We start from the raw sequence: 17,140 nt of genomic DNA on the forward strand, positions 1-17,140 counted from the left end.
TACATTAAGTTAATATCTAACTACTGGTAACTGAATGATCTCATGTACAATGACAATTTAGTATTAGTTAGATACCGCAGTCTATGCTATCTAACTAATACCGAATTGTCATTGTACGTTCTTTTCAACAGTAACCATTGGACAAGGCTTTCAGTTAGGCCGCCTGCTGGAACAACAATGCATAATCATGAATGAGAATGTTTAAATCAAAATGAGCAATTATTATTATCTCTTAAAAATAAACCGTTTTCTCTGGGAGAAAGAAGTCTCATGGAAAAATAGCCAAGGCTGTTGTTCACATAGAGATCCTATTAAATTACTCTATTCTACATTTCATTAATTCATGTATTAAATCTACCGTATTCTAATTCCTAATTCTATATCTCAAAGACATTCCAATTTTCACACTCTATTGTTGGATGAAGAAAAGGTATTTTCTCTTGTTGGGAACATTTTCTGTCAGAATTACGCGAGACATAAAGAGAGGAGTTACGGCGTTAACCACTGATGAAGGTTTTAACACGAGGAATGTAGGCAAGACAGACCATAATAAAAAGGTCCAGCTAACAACTTCTGTTGTTTTGACTGAGCAAGTTTCCCCGGAAACCATAGTGCTTTGTGTAACCACGGACAACCAGCCCTCTAATGAGGCTTACTTAGAGCAACACATTGACAACCAGGCTGCGTTCAAAATGAAGAAAACATTGCAAAACTTGGAACCAACTAAATGCACCTCAAGATCTCAAAAAGAGGGTCTAACTAATGTTGTGAAATCTAGTTGCAGCCCAGTTTAATTTAGGTACAACTCTGCTGTTCGTGCATAAAGAATGTACAATACCCTTACTTTTGGGTATTGGTATTTTGGATGCAGAAATTGTAAAAAGAAAGGTGCTATTTTGGATGCAGTTATACTGCCTTTATACTGTACTATACTGCAGTTATATTGCCTTTATACTGTACTATACTGCAGTTATATTGCCTTTATACTGTACTATACTGCAGGTATACTGCCTTTATACTGTACTATACTGCAGTTATATTGCCTTTATACTGTACTATACTGCAGTTATACTGTACTATACTGCAGTTATACTGCCTTTATACTGATCTATACTGCAGTTATACTGCCTTTATACTGTACTATACTGCAGGTATACTGCCTTTATACTGTACTATACTGCAGTTATACTGTACTATACTGCAGTTATACTGCCTTTATAATAATAATAATAATAATATATGCCATTTAGCAGGTATCCACTTACAGTCATGTGTGCATACATTCTACTGGGTGGTCCCGGAGTTATACAAGCGCCATGCTCTATGCTCTTTTTATACTGTACTATACTGCAGTTATATCTGCCTTTATACTGTACTATACTGCAGTTATATATACTGCCTTTATACTGTACTATACTGCAGTTATACTGTACTATACTGCAGTTATACTGCCTTTATACTGTACTATACTGCAAGGGCTATATAAATAAATTTGATTTGATACTATACTGCAGTTATACTGCCTTTATACTGTACTATACTGCAGTTATACTGTACTATACTGCAGTTATACTGCCTTTATACTGATCTATACTGCAGTTATACTGCCTTTATACTGTACTATACTGCAGTTATACTGCCTTTATACTGTACTATACTGCAGTTATACTGCCTTAATACTGATCTATACTGCAGTTATACTGCCTTTATACTGTACTATACTGCAGTTATACTGCCTTTATACTGTACTATACTGCAGTTATACTGCCTTAATACTGATCTATACTGCAGTTATACTATGGTTATAGTGCGCTATCCTGCAGTTATACTGCACTATACTGTGGTTATACTGTACTATACTGCAGTTATAATGTGGTTATACTGCTCTATACTGCAGTTATACTGCCTTTATACTGTACTATACTGCAGTTATACCTTGGTTATATTGCGCTATACTGTGGTTATACTGCACTATACTGCCGTTATACTGTGGTTATACTGCACTATACTGCAGTTATACTGCACTATACTGCAGTTATACTGTACCATACTGCGGTTATACTGTACTATACTATACTATACTGCACTATACTGCCTTTATACTGCACTACACTACTATACTGCAGTTATACTGTACTATACTGCACTATACTGCATTAATACTGTGCTATACTGCGATTATACTGCACTATGCTCTGCTATACTGCCGTTATACTGTACTATACTGTAGTTATACTGCGATCTAACAGCAATCTATTTTCATAAGCAAGATCATCTATATCAAGACGCTGACAATATTTAGTTTGAATTGGTGGCCCCAAACCAAAGACTAAACGCAGACACTTAATTACATGCCTCCCAAAAGCACCAGTCACTGGTCTTAATCACATCACTAATGTGATCATCACTAACCCCCTTACTCTGACCAAGGTTTCTGTTCACACATCTATCCTCGATTCACCCCCCACCCCCTTTACTCTGACCAAGGTTTCCGTTCACACATCTATCCTCGATTCACCCCCACCCCCTTTACTCTGACCATGTTATGCAGGTGAATGAGGACCCAAAAGCGACTTGGCGAAAACAGAGTCTTTAATCCAGTAAAGTAAATCTTCAATACTCCTAGACAAATCGGAGCGGTAAATAAAGCATAAAGAACAATTCCACTCGTAATGACGAGAACAGACTGGAGACTCGATCATAAACTGCAGGTTGCCTCGGGAAGGCACTTGACCGTAGCAGACTCAGACACCTGCTCACCACGCAGCATCTGAGGGAAACACGACACGACAGGGCGATACAAAGACACAGCACGGTGAACAATATACAAGGATCCGACAGGACAGAAACGGAAAACAAGGGGAGAAATAGGGACTCTAATCAGGGGAAAAGATAGGGAACAGGTGTGGGAAGACTAAATGATTGATTAGGGGAATAGGAACAGCTGGGAGCAGGAACGGAACGATAGAGAGAAGAGAGAGAGGGAAGGAGAGAGAAAAAGGGGAACGAACCTAAAAAGACCAGCAGGGGGAAAACGAACAGAGGGAAAAGCAAAATGACAAGACAATATAAGACAAAACATGACAGTACCCCCCCACTCACCGAGCGCCTCCTGGCGCACTCGAGGAGGAATCCTGGCGGCAACGGAGGAAATCATCAATCAGTGAACGGTCCAGCACGTCCCGAGACGGAACCCAACTCCTCTCCTCAGGACCGTAACCCTCCCAATCCACTAAGTATTGGTGACCCCATCCCCGAGAACGCATGTCCATGATCCTACGTACCTTGTAAATAGGTGCGCTCTCGACAAGGACGGGAGGGGGGGAGGGAAGACGAACGGGGTGCGAAGAAAGGGCTTGACACAGGAGACATGGAAGACAGGATGGACGCGACGAAGATGTCGCGGAAGAAGCAGTCGCACAGCGACAGGATTGACGACCTGGGAGACACGGAATGGACCAATGAACCGCGGAGTCAACTTACGAGAAGCTGTCGTAAGAGGAAGGTTGCGAGTGGAAAGCCACACTCTCTGGCCGCAACAATACCTTGGACTCTTAATCCTACGTTTATTGGCGGCTCTCACAGTCTGTGCCCTGTAACGGCAAAGTGCAGACCTCACCCTCCTCCAGGTGCGCTCACAACGTTGGACAAACGCTTGAGCGGAGGGAACGCTGGACTCGGCAAGCTGGGATGAGAACAGAGGAGGCTGGTAACCCAGACTACTCTGAAACGGAGATAACCCGGTAGCAGACGAAGGAAGCGAGTTGTGAGCGTATTCTGCCCAGGGGAGCTGTTCTGCCCAAGACGCAGGGTTTCTGAAAGAAAGGCGGCGTAGTATGCGACCAATCGTCTGATTGGCCCTCTCTGCTTGACCGTTAGACTGGGGATGGAACCCGGAAGAGAGACTGACGGACGCACCAATCAAACGACAGAACTCCCTCCAAAACTGTGACGTGAATTGCGGACCTCTGTCTGAAACGGCGTCTAACGGGAGGCCATGAATTCTGAACACATTCTCGATGATGATTTGTGCCGTCTCCTTAGCGGAAGGAAGTTTAGCGAGGGGAATGAAATGTGCCGCCTTAGAGAACCTATCGACAACCGTAAGAATCACAGTCTTCCCCGCAGACAAAGGCAGACCGGTAATGAAGTCTAGGGCGATGTGAGACCATGGTCGAGAAGGAATGGGGAGCGGTCTGAGACGACCGGCAGGAGGAGAGTTACCTGACTTAGTCTGCGCGCAGTCCGAACAAGCAGCCACGAAACGGCGCGTGTCACGCTCCTGAGTCGGCCACCAAAAGCGCTGGCGAATAGAAGCAAGAGTGCCTCGAACACCGGGATGACCAGCTAACTTGGCAGAGTGAGCCCACTGAAGAACAGCCAGACGAGTGGAAACAGGAACGAAAAGAAGGTTACTAGGACAAGCGCGCGGCGACGCAGTGTGCGTGAGTGCTTGCTTAACCTGTCTTTCAATTCCCCAGACTGTCAACCCGACAACACGCCCATAAGGAAGAATCCCCTCGGGATCAGTAGAAGCCACAGAAGAACTAAAAAGACGGGATAAGGCATCAGGCTTGGTGTTCTTGCTACCCGGACGGTAAGAAATCACAAACTCGAAACGAGTGAAAAATAACGCCCAACGAGCTTGACGAGCATTAAGTCGTTTGGCAGAACGGATGTACTCAAGGTTCTTATGGTCTGTCCAAACGACAAAAGGAACGGTCGCCCCCTCCAACCACTGTCGCCATTCGCCTAGGGCTAAGCGGATGGCGAGCAGTTCGCGGTTACCCACATCATAGTTGCGTTCAGATGGCGACAGGCGATGAGAAAAATAAGCGCAAGGGTGAACCTTATCGTCAGACTGGAAGCGCTGGGATAGAATGGCTCCCACCCCTACCTCTGAAGCGTCAACCTCGACAATGAATTGTCTAGTGACGTCAGGAGTAACGAGGATAGGAGCGGACGTAAAACGTTCTTTTAGAAGATCAAAAGCTCCCTGGGCGGAACCGGACCACTTAAAACACGTCTTGACAGAAGTAAGAGCTGTGAGAGGGGCAGCAACTTGACCGAAATTACGAATGAAACGCCAATAGAAATTAGCGAAACCTAGAAAGCGCTGCAACTCGACACGTGACCTTGGAATGGGCCACTCACTGACAGCTTGGACCTTAGCGGAATCCATCTGAATGCCTTCAGCGGAAATAACGGAACCGAGAAAAGTAACGGAGGAGACATGAAAAGAGCACTTCTCAGCCTTCACGTAGAGACAATTCTCTAAAAGGCGCTGGAGAACACGTCGAACGTGCTGAACATGAATCTCGAGTGACGGTGAAAAAATCAGGATATCGTCAAGGTAGACAAAAACAAAGATGTTCAGCATGTCTCTCAGAACATCATTAACTAATGCCTGAAAAACAGCTGGCGCATTGGCGAGACCAAACGGCAGAACCCGGTACTCGAAATGCCCTAACGGAGTGTTAAACGCCGTTTTCCACTCGTCCCCCTCTCTGATGCGCACGAGATGGTAAGCGTTACGAAGGTCCAACTTAGTAAAGCACCTGGCTCCCTGCAGAATCTCGAAGGCTGATGACATAAGGGGAAGCGGATAACGATTCTTAACCGTTATGTCATTCAGCCCTCGATAATCCACGCAGGGGCGCAGAGTACCGTCCTTTTTCTTAACAAAAAGAACCCCGCCCCGGCCGGAGAGGAAGAAGGCACTATGGTACCGGCGTCAAGAGACACAGACAAATAATCCTCGAGAGCCTTACGTTCGGGAGCCGACAGAGAGTATAGTCTACCCCGAGGAGGAGTGGTCCCCGGAAGGAGATCAATACTACAATCATACGACCGGTGAGGAGGAAGGGAGTTGGCTCGGGACCGACTGAAGACCGTGCGCAGATCATGATATTCCTCCGGCACTCCTGTCAAATCGCCAGGTTCCTCCTGAGAAGTGGGGACAGAAGAAACGGGAGGGATGGCAGACATTAAACACTTCACATGACAAGAAACGTTCCAGGATAGGATAGAATTACTAGACCAATTAATAGAAGGATTATGACATACTAGCCAGGGATGACCCAAAACAACAGGTGTAAAAGGTGAACGAAAAATAAAAAAGAAATAGTCTCACTGTGGTTACCAGATACTGTGAGGGTTAAAGGTAGTGTCTCAAATCTGATACTGGGAAGATGACTACCATCTAAGGCGAACATGGGCGTAGGCTTGTCTAACTGTCTGAAAGGAATGTCATGTTTCCGAGCCCATGCTTCGTCCATGAAACAACCCTCAGCCCCAGAGTCTATCAAGGCACTGCATGTAGCACCCGAACCGGTCCAGCGTAGATGGACCGACATAGTAGTACAGGATCTAGATGGAGAGACCTGAGTAGTAGCGCTCACCAGTAGCCCTCCGCTTACTGATGAGCTCTGGCTTTTACTGGACATGAATTGACAAAATGTCCAGCAAGTCCGCAATAGAGGCACAGGCGGTTGGTGATCCTCCGTTCCCTCTCCTTAGTCGAGATGCGAATACCTCCCAGCTGCATGGGCTCAGTCTCTGAGCCAGAGGAGGGAGATGGTTGCGATGCGGAGCAGGGAAACACCGTTGACGCGAGCTCTCTTCCACGAGCTTGGTGACGAAGATCTACCCGTCGTTCTATGCGGATGGCGAGAGCAATCAAAGAGTCCACACTGGAAGGAACCTCCCGGGAGAGAATCTCATCTTTAACCACTGCGTGGAGTCCCTCCAGAAAACGAGCGAGCAGCGCCGGCTCGTTCCAGTCACTAGAGGCAGCAAGAGTGCGAAACTCTATAGAGTAATCCGTTATGGATCGATCACCTTGGCATAGGGAAGCCAGGGCCCTAGAAGCCTCCCTACCAAAAACTGAACGGTCAAAAACCCGAATCATCTCCTCTTTAAAGTTCTGGTAATTGTTAGAACAATCAGCCCTTGCCTCCCAGATAGCTGTGCCCCACTCTCGAGCCCGGCCAGTAAGGAGTGAAATGACGTAAGCAACCCGAGCTCTCTCTCTAGAGTATGTGTTGGGTTGGAGAGAGAACACAATATCACACTGGGTGAGAAAGGAGCGGCACTCCGTGGGCTGCCCGGAGTAGCAAGGTGGGTTATTAACCCTAGGTTCCGGAGGCTCGGCAGACCAGGAAGTAACAGGTGGCACGAGACGAAGACTCTGGAACTGTCCAGAGAGGTCGGAAACCTGAGCGGCCAGGTTCTCCACGGCATGACGAGCAGCAGACAATTCCTGCTCGTGTCTGCCGAGCATGGCTCCTTGGATCTCGACGGCAGTGTTACGAGCGTCTGTAGTCGCTGGGTCCATTCTTTGGTCGGATCCTTCTGTTATGCAGGTGAATGAGGACCCAAAAGCGACTTGGCGAAAACAGAGTCTTTAATCCAGTAAAGTAAATCTTCAATACTCCTAGACAAATCGGAGCGGTAAATAAAGCATAAAGAACAATTCCACTCGTAATGACGAGAACAGACTGGAGACTCGATCATAAACTGCAGGTTGCCTCGGGAAGGCACTTGACCGTAGCAGACTCAGACACCTGCTCACCACGCAGCATCTGAGGGAAACACGACACGACAGGGCGATACAAAGACACAGCACGGTGAACAATATACAAGGATCCGACAGGACAGAAACGGAAAACAAGGGGAGAAATAGGGACTCTAATCAGGGGAAAAGATAGGGAACAGGTGTGGGAAGACTAAATGATTGATTAGGGGAATAGGAACAGCTGGGAGCAGGAACGGAACGATAGAGAGAAGAGAGAGAGGGAAGGAGAGAGAAAAAGGGGAACGAACCTAAAAAGACCAGCAGGGGGAAAACGAACAGAGGGAAAAGCAAAATGACAAGACAATATAAGACAAAACATGACAGACCAAGGTTTCCGTTCACACATCTATCTTCGATTCACCCCCAACCCCCCTTACTCTGACCAAGGTTTCCGTTCACACATCTATCTTCGATACACCCCCACCCCCTTTACTCTGACCAAGGTTTCCGTTCACACATCTATCCTCGATTCACCCCCCACCCCCTTTACTCTGACCAAGGTTTCCGTTCACACATCTGTCCTTGATTCACCCCCCTTTACTTTGACTCATAGATTTTCAACAGTCCCCTGATGAACTCATTCATCGTTTCCATGACTGACCGATTCCTCCATCTCTATGACGACCCACTAGCCTTGTCATCGCCTTCTCGGTGTAGAAGGATTAGGCTGCGTTCGCAATTGGAACAGTCATTGGAAGTGATTTGGCCAAATCCTCTCCAGGGCTCCAGTCTTCAGTGTTTCCCCCGATGCCACTGGGTTTGGGTCGAGATGATTGGGTCGAGATGATTGGGTCGAGATGATTGGGTCGAGATGATTGGGTCGAGATGATTGTGTCGAGATGATTGGGTCGAGATCCAATAACCAAATAGAAACATAGAATCATGTGTAATCATCTAATAAATTCATTCACAGTACTTCTTAAGAAGTGTAATAGAGTACTGACGTGGTACTCATTAAATACATTGTTACATCTAACAATGTCCAAGCAGGAATGATTCCAGAAATTTTGATATGCAACCTAATCCAGTGTTTGTCATGAATTTTGGGTTGATAATTAAACTAATTATTAGACTTTTATATTTGACCAACAGAATAGGGCTCCAGAATTGTTTATTTATTGTTTGTTTGTTGGTACAATAGAGATGAATTTGACTTCATCCTCAACATTTCCCATCCAAAGACATACCCAGAATTTTGAGAGAGAGAGAGAGAGAGAGAGAGAGAGAGAGAGAGAGAGAGAGAGAGAGAGAGAGCTGCACTTCCTAAACTCCTGCCAAATGTATGACCATATTAGAGACACATATTCCCTTAGGTTACACAGACCCACAAATAATTTGAAAGCAAATCCAACGTTGATCAACTCCCATATCTACCGAGTGAAATACCACAGTGTGCCATTACAGAAGCAATACTTTTGCCAAGAAAAGGGCGATCAGTGAAGAACAAACACCCATATTTATGTTGATTTATTTTACCTTTTTGTACTTTAACTATTTGCACATAATATGACATTTGAAATGTCTTTATTATTTTGGAGTGTAATGTTTACTGTTAATTTTAATTGTTTATTTCACTTTTGTTTGCTATCTATTTCACTTGCTTTGGCAATGTAACATATGTTCTGTGATGTGCTGGCTGGTTGTTCTCGGAGCGTAGCTGCTGTCTGTTCCTGGGAGATAACAGCCTTTTAAATACCAGCCAGATGTTTATCAGAGTGAAGAGATTACACCAGAGTGAAGAGATTGCTAGAGAGAGAGTTGTACCCTCAAAAGTTAGATTGCAGACACTCTAGACACTCTCAAAGCCATCTGTACACAAACTTCTGGTTGAATGTGTTTTCAACAGATAAGCGTGGACTGACCTGATATTAAACGCAGATCACCTGATATCGAACCCAGATCGCCACCCTCTGAGCTAAAGCCCAATTAGCCCCGGCAGCAAACATCATTTTTTTATATTTTTTTAACCTTTATTTAACTAGGCAAGTCAGTTAAGAACATATTCTTATTTTCAATGATTAATAGTGGGTTAACTGCCTGTTCAGGGGCAGAACAACAGATTTGTACCTTGTCAGCTCGGGGGTTTGAACTCGCAACCTTCCAGTTACTAGTCCAACGCTCTAACCACTAGGCTACGCTGCCGCCCCGTCAATGTTAAGGTTACTCATCACACGAGCTCACAGAACCACCTCTGTTACAGTAGCTTTTCATCAGTGGTCAAAAGGATTTAGCAGCTCTTCTCTAATGGCGGTGCTGTTTGTGGTATACAACCAAATGAAGATCCAATCTACAGAGAATATAGAACTGCCCCTTTAACGACCAACTGAACAATAACAGTAGAACTAACACACTTCTAACCACAAAGCTAAACCTTTCAGTATCTCTTTTCTTTCTTTATTTCTTCCTCTCTTTCCTGTCCTCTCATTCTCATCTTCTGTCAACATTTTCTATCCGTTGCCCCACTCTTCTGCCAACCTCTTTCTGTAGGAACTTTTAGTTTGTGAGCCCACGCTCTGATTCCGACAGGAAATGGGCCTGTTTCCAGCTATATCTGGGCGTGACCATTTGGTTTCCTCCGGAAAGAAGTTACGACCATGTTTGCTATTTTTATCACACAGCACAAATGTGTAGTATCGAACACAGAGACGTTTGTGTGGCAGCAACTCAGGGACTTCTTTATAAGGTCATCCAGAGAGTCAAATGAACTCCCTGTCTATTAAAGATCTCTTTATCTCACACTTGTTCTCCATCTCTATCCCCTACAGCAATGGGAAGCACTAAAGAGTACTTAACCCAGCTGGATGAATAGTGAATGAAGTGTGGCCTCATTGCCCAGGGTCACACACACACACACACACACACACACACACACACACACACACACACACACACACACACACACACACACACACACACACACACACACACACACACACACACACACACACACACACACACACACACACACACACACACACACACACACACACACACGTTTGCCTGCCAACAGTACTTCGCACCTCTGAACAGAGTGTCGTCAGTCAATCTGTTTTGTGTTCACACAGCAAAGAACTTGGAAGTCCTCAGCCACTCAGTCTTGTTAAAATACTCCAAACCAGAAGGTGACAGTAGCGTTGTTTGGCAAATGCATATCCATCCGTATTGCTTATGGTCAAGATTTCAAGCTATCTGACTTGCCTAGTTAGAAAAAGGTTAAATGAAATAAATACACAAATCTGAGCATATGTTGCTATTTTGTCGAAAGGCCTTGTTGATTCTTAGCCAGATGGCCACAGCTAGATAACTACCTAGCAAGATGACAAAGAAACAGTTTAATTCACTCTCCACAATCCCATACTGCCAGTGCCAGCCCATAGCCAAATGTTTAGCTAGCTAGCTAACGTTAGCATATTCGCTAGCTAGCTAACATCAACATAGCTAAGGACACTAACTCGGTAGTTAACACAGGCAGCTGTTTCATGAAAACTAGCTAATCCATTGTGATTTAATTATAATACAGTGGTTAGCTAGCTTGGAGGAAGTATTTAGTGTTGTGTGCACTCTGTGAACTTTGCTAACTACCATCCCATAGCCTGTGGATGTACGGACAAAATGCCCAATTCTTTTTCAATTTTTTGTTGTTGTTGTTGGCTCCCCCACGTAAGGGTTTGCATGCAGTATGAAAGAAGTTAAGTGTAGTTTCACTAGCCAATGCTAACTAGCATTAGCACAATGACTGGAAGTCTGCAGGTACTGTAGCAATGCTAGTTAGCATTGGCTCGTGAAACTACCACTAACTTCCTTCATACTGCACACAGATAAATTCCAGAATCTCACAGTATCCCTTTAATACTGGGCTGGAACAAAAATCTGCTCACTGTCGGTCCCCAGATCCAGGATTGTAGAATACTGGAAGGAAGCTGTATATTTAAACTTCTAAGGGATGAATAATGCTGTTATGTCCTCGGTGACTAAATATCAAATACTGGCATTCTAGTCCATCAGTATAAAACGTTTATAAGCTTACTTAATGCTGCCATAAACATGAATTAATGAAGGTATTAAACAGGCATAGCTAAATGTAATGATGTGAGACTGGAGTAAACATCTCTGACAAACACACCAGACAGCGTAAAGTCACAGCACTCCTTCCTCGTTTCTAATCCTCTCCTTCTGTCTGCCTTTCTGTCTCTTTCTCTCTCTATGTCTTTCTCTCTCCATCCCTCCATCCAGACGGTGGACATACACAAGGAGAAGGTGGCGAGGCGAGAGATTGGCATCCTGACCACCAATAAGAACACGTCGCGCACGCACAAGATCATTGCCCCCGGCAACATTGAGCGGCCGGTCCGGTACATCAGGAAGCCCATCGACTACACACTGCTGGACGACGTGGGCCACGGTGTCAAAGTAAGAGTCTTCTGTATTTTAAAGTAGAAGCCACGGTGTCAAAGTAAGAGTCTTCTGTATTTTAAAGTAGAAGCCACGGTGTCAAAGTAAGAGTCTTCTGTATTTTAAAGTAGAAGCCACGGTGTCAAAGAGTCTTCTGTAAGAGTCTTCTTCTGTATTTTAAAGTAGAAGCCACGGTGTCAAAGTAAGAGTCTTCTGTATTTTAAAGTAGAAGCCACGGTGTCAAAGTAAGAGTCTTCTGTATTTTAAAGTAGAAGCCACGGTGTCAAAGTAAGAGTCTTCTGTATTTTAAAGTAGAAGCCACGGTGTCAAAGTAAGAGTCTTCTGTATTTTAAAGAAGTAAGAGTCTTCTGTATTTTAAAGTAGAAGCCACGGTGTCAAAGTAAGAGTCTTCTGTATTTTAAAGAAGTAAGAGTCTCCTGTATTTTAAATAAGTAATAGTCTCCTGTATTTTAAAGAAGTAAGAGTCTCCTGTATTTTAAAGAAGTAAGAGTCTCCTGTATTTTAAAGAAGATAACCATAGTGTCAAAGTAAGAGTCCCCCACTCCCCCTTAAAGTAAAAGCAACAGACTGGAGTCATGACATCATCAGCCCTAGTGTGCGGAAGGTAGCCTAGCGGTTAGAGCGGTGGGCCAGTAACCAATAGGTTGTTAGTTTGAATCCCAGAGCTGACGAGTTAAAACATGGGTTTGGTCTGCCCCTTTGAGCAAGGCACTTAACCCTAATTTCTCCAGGATCACCGTCAATAATGCTGCTTCCCTGGCTGTGACCCCACTCTGAGTGGGACATGCAAAAAAAACTTCCATTTCACACTACTCACTTGTACAGGTTACAGACAGGAGCAATAAAAGCTATTTGATCTAGTGCCTCATACTGTCTGTAATACTGCAGTATCTGTGCTGGTTTCTGTTTCACGACAGGCTTCACATCCTTCATTGCAATTAATCCACTGGGGTCACAGTTGTCCTTCCCTACGATGTGTAGTAGTATTTCCCTCAGAGGAAATCATTAGCACAGGATTCATACGTGGAACAGTCATGTAAGTGGACTGTCTGGTCATGTTATTACAATTTCATTAATTCAATCAAGCTAATCAATAAACTGCTCTTTTAGTAAGGGAGTTAGTGTGTGTGTGTGTGTGTGTGAGTGTGTGTGTGTTTGTGTGTGTGTGTGTGTGTGTGTGTGTGTGTGTGTGTGTGTGTGTGTGTGTGTGTGTGTGTGTGTGTGTGTGTGTGTGTGTGTGTGTGTGTGTGTGTGTGTGTGTGTGTGTGTGTGTGTGTGTGTGTGTGTGTGTGTGTGTGAGACATTCGTATGTGTACAAGTAGACCAGTGTGTGTGAGAGAGAGAGAAAGGCAGCTTGATCTGGGCCAAGTGCTGACGCCATCATATCCCACATGAATTGTGGGAAAATAATCTTTCAGCTCTGTTCTGGCTCAGTCTTCATCTTTGATTCTCTCTCCCTTGGATATCTCACTGATCACTGAAAAATACATTTAAAACACACCATCTCTCACTAATCACTGAAAAATACATTTAAAACACACCATCTCTCACTGATCACTGAAAAATACATTTATTTAAAACACACCATCTCTCACTGATCACTGAAAAATACATTTAAAACACACCATCTCTCACACATTTGATATGTTATTTCTGACATATTATGTTGTACAGAAGCAAGCTGAACTGTGGTAGGAGCTCATGCTGCCATTATTACAGGTTGTCTGACACCCTCTCTTCCCTCACCATCCCTCTGTTTTAATCTCTTTATCCCCATCACTCTCTCTTTTACCTCTTCTCTCATTCTCTGTCTGTCTGTCTGTCTGTCTGTCTGTCTGTCTGTCTGTCTGTCTGTCTGTCTGTCTGTCTGTCTGTCTGTCTGTCTGTCTGTCTGTCTGTCTGTCTGTCTGTCTGTCTGTCTGTCTGTCTGTCTGTCTGTCTGTCTGTCTGTCTGTCTGTCTGTCTGTCTGTCTGTCTGTCTGTCTGTCTGTCTGTCTGTCTGTCTGTCTGTCTGTCTGTCTGTCTGTCTGTCTGTCTGTCTGTCTGTCTGTCTGTCTGTCTGTCTGTCTGTCTGTCTGTCATTGATATTCATAGTCTCCATGGTGTGTTATGCATGAAGGAATGTCTCTATTACTCCGGCTGTGACTCTGTGATAATGAGTTGTTGATGTTCTTCTAACATCTGTTGCTCTACATTCTAAAGAGACCGTAGTCACACATTTGGCTTAGTCTCATGATACACACTCATTGAGCTTTAGTAGCAAAACAAATTGGTGTGTGTGTGTGTGAACAGCTCATCCCCATATCTTATTTCCTCCATGTTGAGGCAGGAGGACTCCTCGGGGCTTGCCCGGGACCTTGAATAACCAATCACTCCCCTCTCCTCCCTAGTTATCGTGCCCCCCCCCCGCCCACCAGTCATTGCTGACAGACCGTTGCCCCTAGTGGCAGATACTTCCCCCTGACAGCCGAGCGAGCTTCGCAACGTTTAGACTCGTCGACTGTCACCAGTTACTGTAAACCCAAGTCACGTATTAGACCCCACTCACTCACTCACTGACTGACAACAACAGCTAGCTTCCAGTAGAATCTAAATCAGGCATTTGACAGACAGAACTGTGCACTATCTGAATTAGGGAGCAGGTATTAGCAGAAGCTAGATAATGGTTAGCTGCCGTTGATAAGGATCAGTATTGGCTGATTAGAGAAGTCAGATCTCCCTCTCGACTCTTAATCAGCGAGCTACACTATATAAACAAATGTATGTGGACACCCCTTCAAATGAGTGGATTAGGCTATTTCAGCCACACCCGTTGCTGACAGGTGTATAAAATCGAGCACACAGCCATGCAATCTCCATAGACAAACATTGGCAGTAGAATGTCCTTACTGAAGAGCTCAGTGACTTTCAATGTGTCAGCGACATAGTGCCACCTTTCCAACAAGTCAGTTCATCAAATTCCCACCCTGCTAGAGCTGCTCCAGTCAACAGCATACAATGACAGTCTAGATGATTATGTGCTTCCAACTTTGTGGCAACAATTTGGGGATGAACCTTTCCTTTTATTACTGTAGTTCTCACTGTCTCTTCTGTTAACCAATGATTACACCTGTTACTGCTGTAGTTCTTACTCTGTCTCTTCTGTTAACCAATGATTACACCTGTTACTACTGTAGTTCTCACTGTCTCTTCTGTTAACCAATGATTACACCTGTTACTCCTGTAGTTCTCACTGTCTCTTCTGTTAACCAATGATTACACCTGTTACTGCTGTAGTTCTTACTCTGTCTCTTCTGTTAACCAATAATTACACCTGTTACTGCTGTAGTTCTTACTCTGTCTCTTCTGTTAACCAATGATTACACCTGTTACTGCTGTAGTTCTCACTGTCTCTTCTGTTAACCAATGATTACACCTGTTACTGCTGTAGTTCTTACTCTGTCTCTTCTGTTAACCAATGATTACACCTGTTACTGCTGTAGTTTTCACTGTCTCTTCTGTTAACCAATGATTACACCTGTTACTACTGTAGTTCTTACCTTCTCTTCTGTTAACCAATGATTACACCTGTTACTACTGTAGTTCTCACGGTCTCTTCTGTTAACCAATGATTACACATGTTACTACTGTAGTTCTCACTGTCTCTTCTGTTAACCAATGATTACACCTGTTACTACTGTAGTTCTTACTGTCTCTTCTGTTAACCAATGATTACACCTGTTACTGCTGTAGTTCTCACTGTCTCTTCTGTTAACCAATGATTACACCTGTTACTACTGTAGTTCTCTCTCTGTCTCTTCTGTTAACCAATGATTACACCTGTTACTACTGTAGTTCTCACTGTCTCTTCTGTTAACCAATGATTACACCTGTTACTACTGTTTCTTACTCTGTCTCTTCTGTTAACCAATGATTACACCTGTTACTGCTGTAGTTCTTACTGTCTAATAACCAATGATTAACCTGTTACTACTGTAGTTCTTACTGCTCTTCTGTTAACCAATGATTACACCTGTTACTACTGTAGTTCTTATGTCTCTTCTGTTAACCAATGATTACACCTGTTACTACTGTAGTTCTTACATCTCTTCTGTTAACCAATGATTACACCTGTTACTACTGTAGTTCTCACTGTCTCTTCTGTTAACCAATGATTACACCTGTTACTCCTGTAGTTCTCACTGTCTCTTCTGTTAACCAATGATTACACCTGTTACTGCTGTAGTTCTGTCTCTTCTGTTAACCAATGATTACACCCAGTTCTCTCTCTGTCTCTTCTGTTAACCAATGATTACACCTGTTACTGCTGTAGTTCTTACTGTCTAATTCTGTTAACCAATGATTACACCTGTTACTACTTCTAGTTCTCCCGGGATCGAACCCACTACTGTTACAAGCGCCATGCTCTAACCAATGATTACACCTGTTACTACTGTAGTTCTTACTGTCTCTTCTGTTAACCAATGATTACACCTGTTACTACTGTAGTTCTTACTGTCTCTTCTGTTAACCAATGATTACACCTGTTACTACTGTAGTTCTTACTGTCTCTTCTGTTAACCAATGATTACACCTGTTACTACTGTAGTTCTTACTGTCTCTTCTGTTAACCAATGATTACACCTGTTACTACTGTAGTTCTTACTGTCTCTTCTGTTAACCAATGATTACACCTGTTACTACTGTAGTTCTTACTGTCTCTTCTGTTAACCAATGATTACACCTGTTACTACTGTAGTTCTTACTGTCTCTTCTGTTAACCAATGATTACACCTGTTACTACTGTAGTTCTTACTGTCTCTTCTGTTAACCAATGATTACACCTGTTACTACTGTAGTTCTTACTGTCTCTTCTGTTAACCAATGAGCATGTTGTTGTTTTTGTCTCTCCTCTCTTTTTACTGCCTGCACTCAGTGGCTTAAAGCCAAGGTAAGAGTTGTTTCTCTCCCTACCCATGATGCTTTGGGCCCATTACTCCAGATCACCATTGTTTCATGACATCAGTATCATTATATTCATCATTCTAAAAGCCTTTTTTCCCATGATATTGTCCTAATATAAGGTCCCTGTGATGTCTCCCAATGATCTATCTAATTATCAATCCAACAATACACAGACCTTGTTATTGACCATCCATCCTACCGCCACAA

General features: G+C 43.8%; 1 protein-coding gene across 4 annotated transcripts in view; it reads left to right on the forward strand.

The window, feature by feature from the left end:
• LOC124042136 (abl interactor 1-like) overlaps positions 1 to 17,140 on the forward strand; it is a 46,806-nt gene that overhangs the window by 18,106 nt on the left and 11,560 nt on the right. For 2 of the 4 annotated variants that reach the window (XM_046360503.1, XM_046360505.1), the window contains exons 3-4: positions 11,810 to 11,986; positions 16,905 to 16,919. In XM_046360503.1, coding sequence (XP_046216459.1) covers positions 11,810 to 11,986; positions 16,905 to 16,919 — 192 coding nt within the window. The remainder of the gene's footprint in view (positions 1 to 11,809; positions 11,987 to 16,904; positions 16,920 to 17,140) is intronic. The other 2 variants (XM_046360504.1, XM_046360506.1) reach the window with 1 other exon arrangement.

Source organism: Oncorhynchus gorbuscha, linkage group LG08, assembly GCF_021184085.1.
Source record: "Oncorhynchus gorbuscha isolate QuinsamMale2020 ecotype Even-year linkage group LG08, OgorEven_v1.0, whole genome shotgun sequence".
Taxonomy (NCBI): domain Eukaryota; kingdom Metazoa; phylum Chordata; class Actinopteri; order Salmoniformes; family Salmonidae; genus Oncorhynchus; species Oncorhynchus gorbuscha.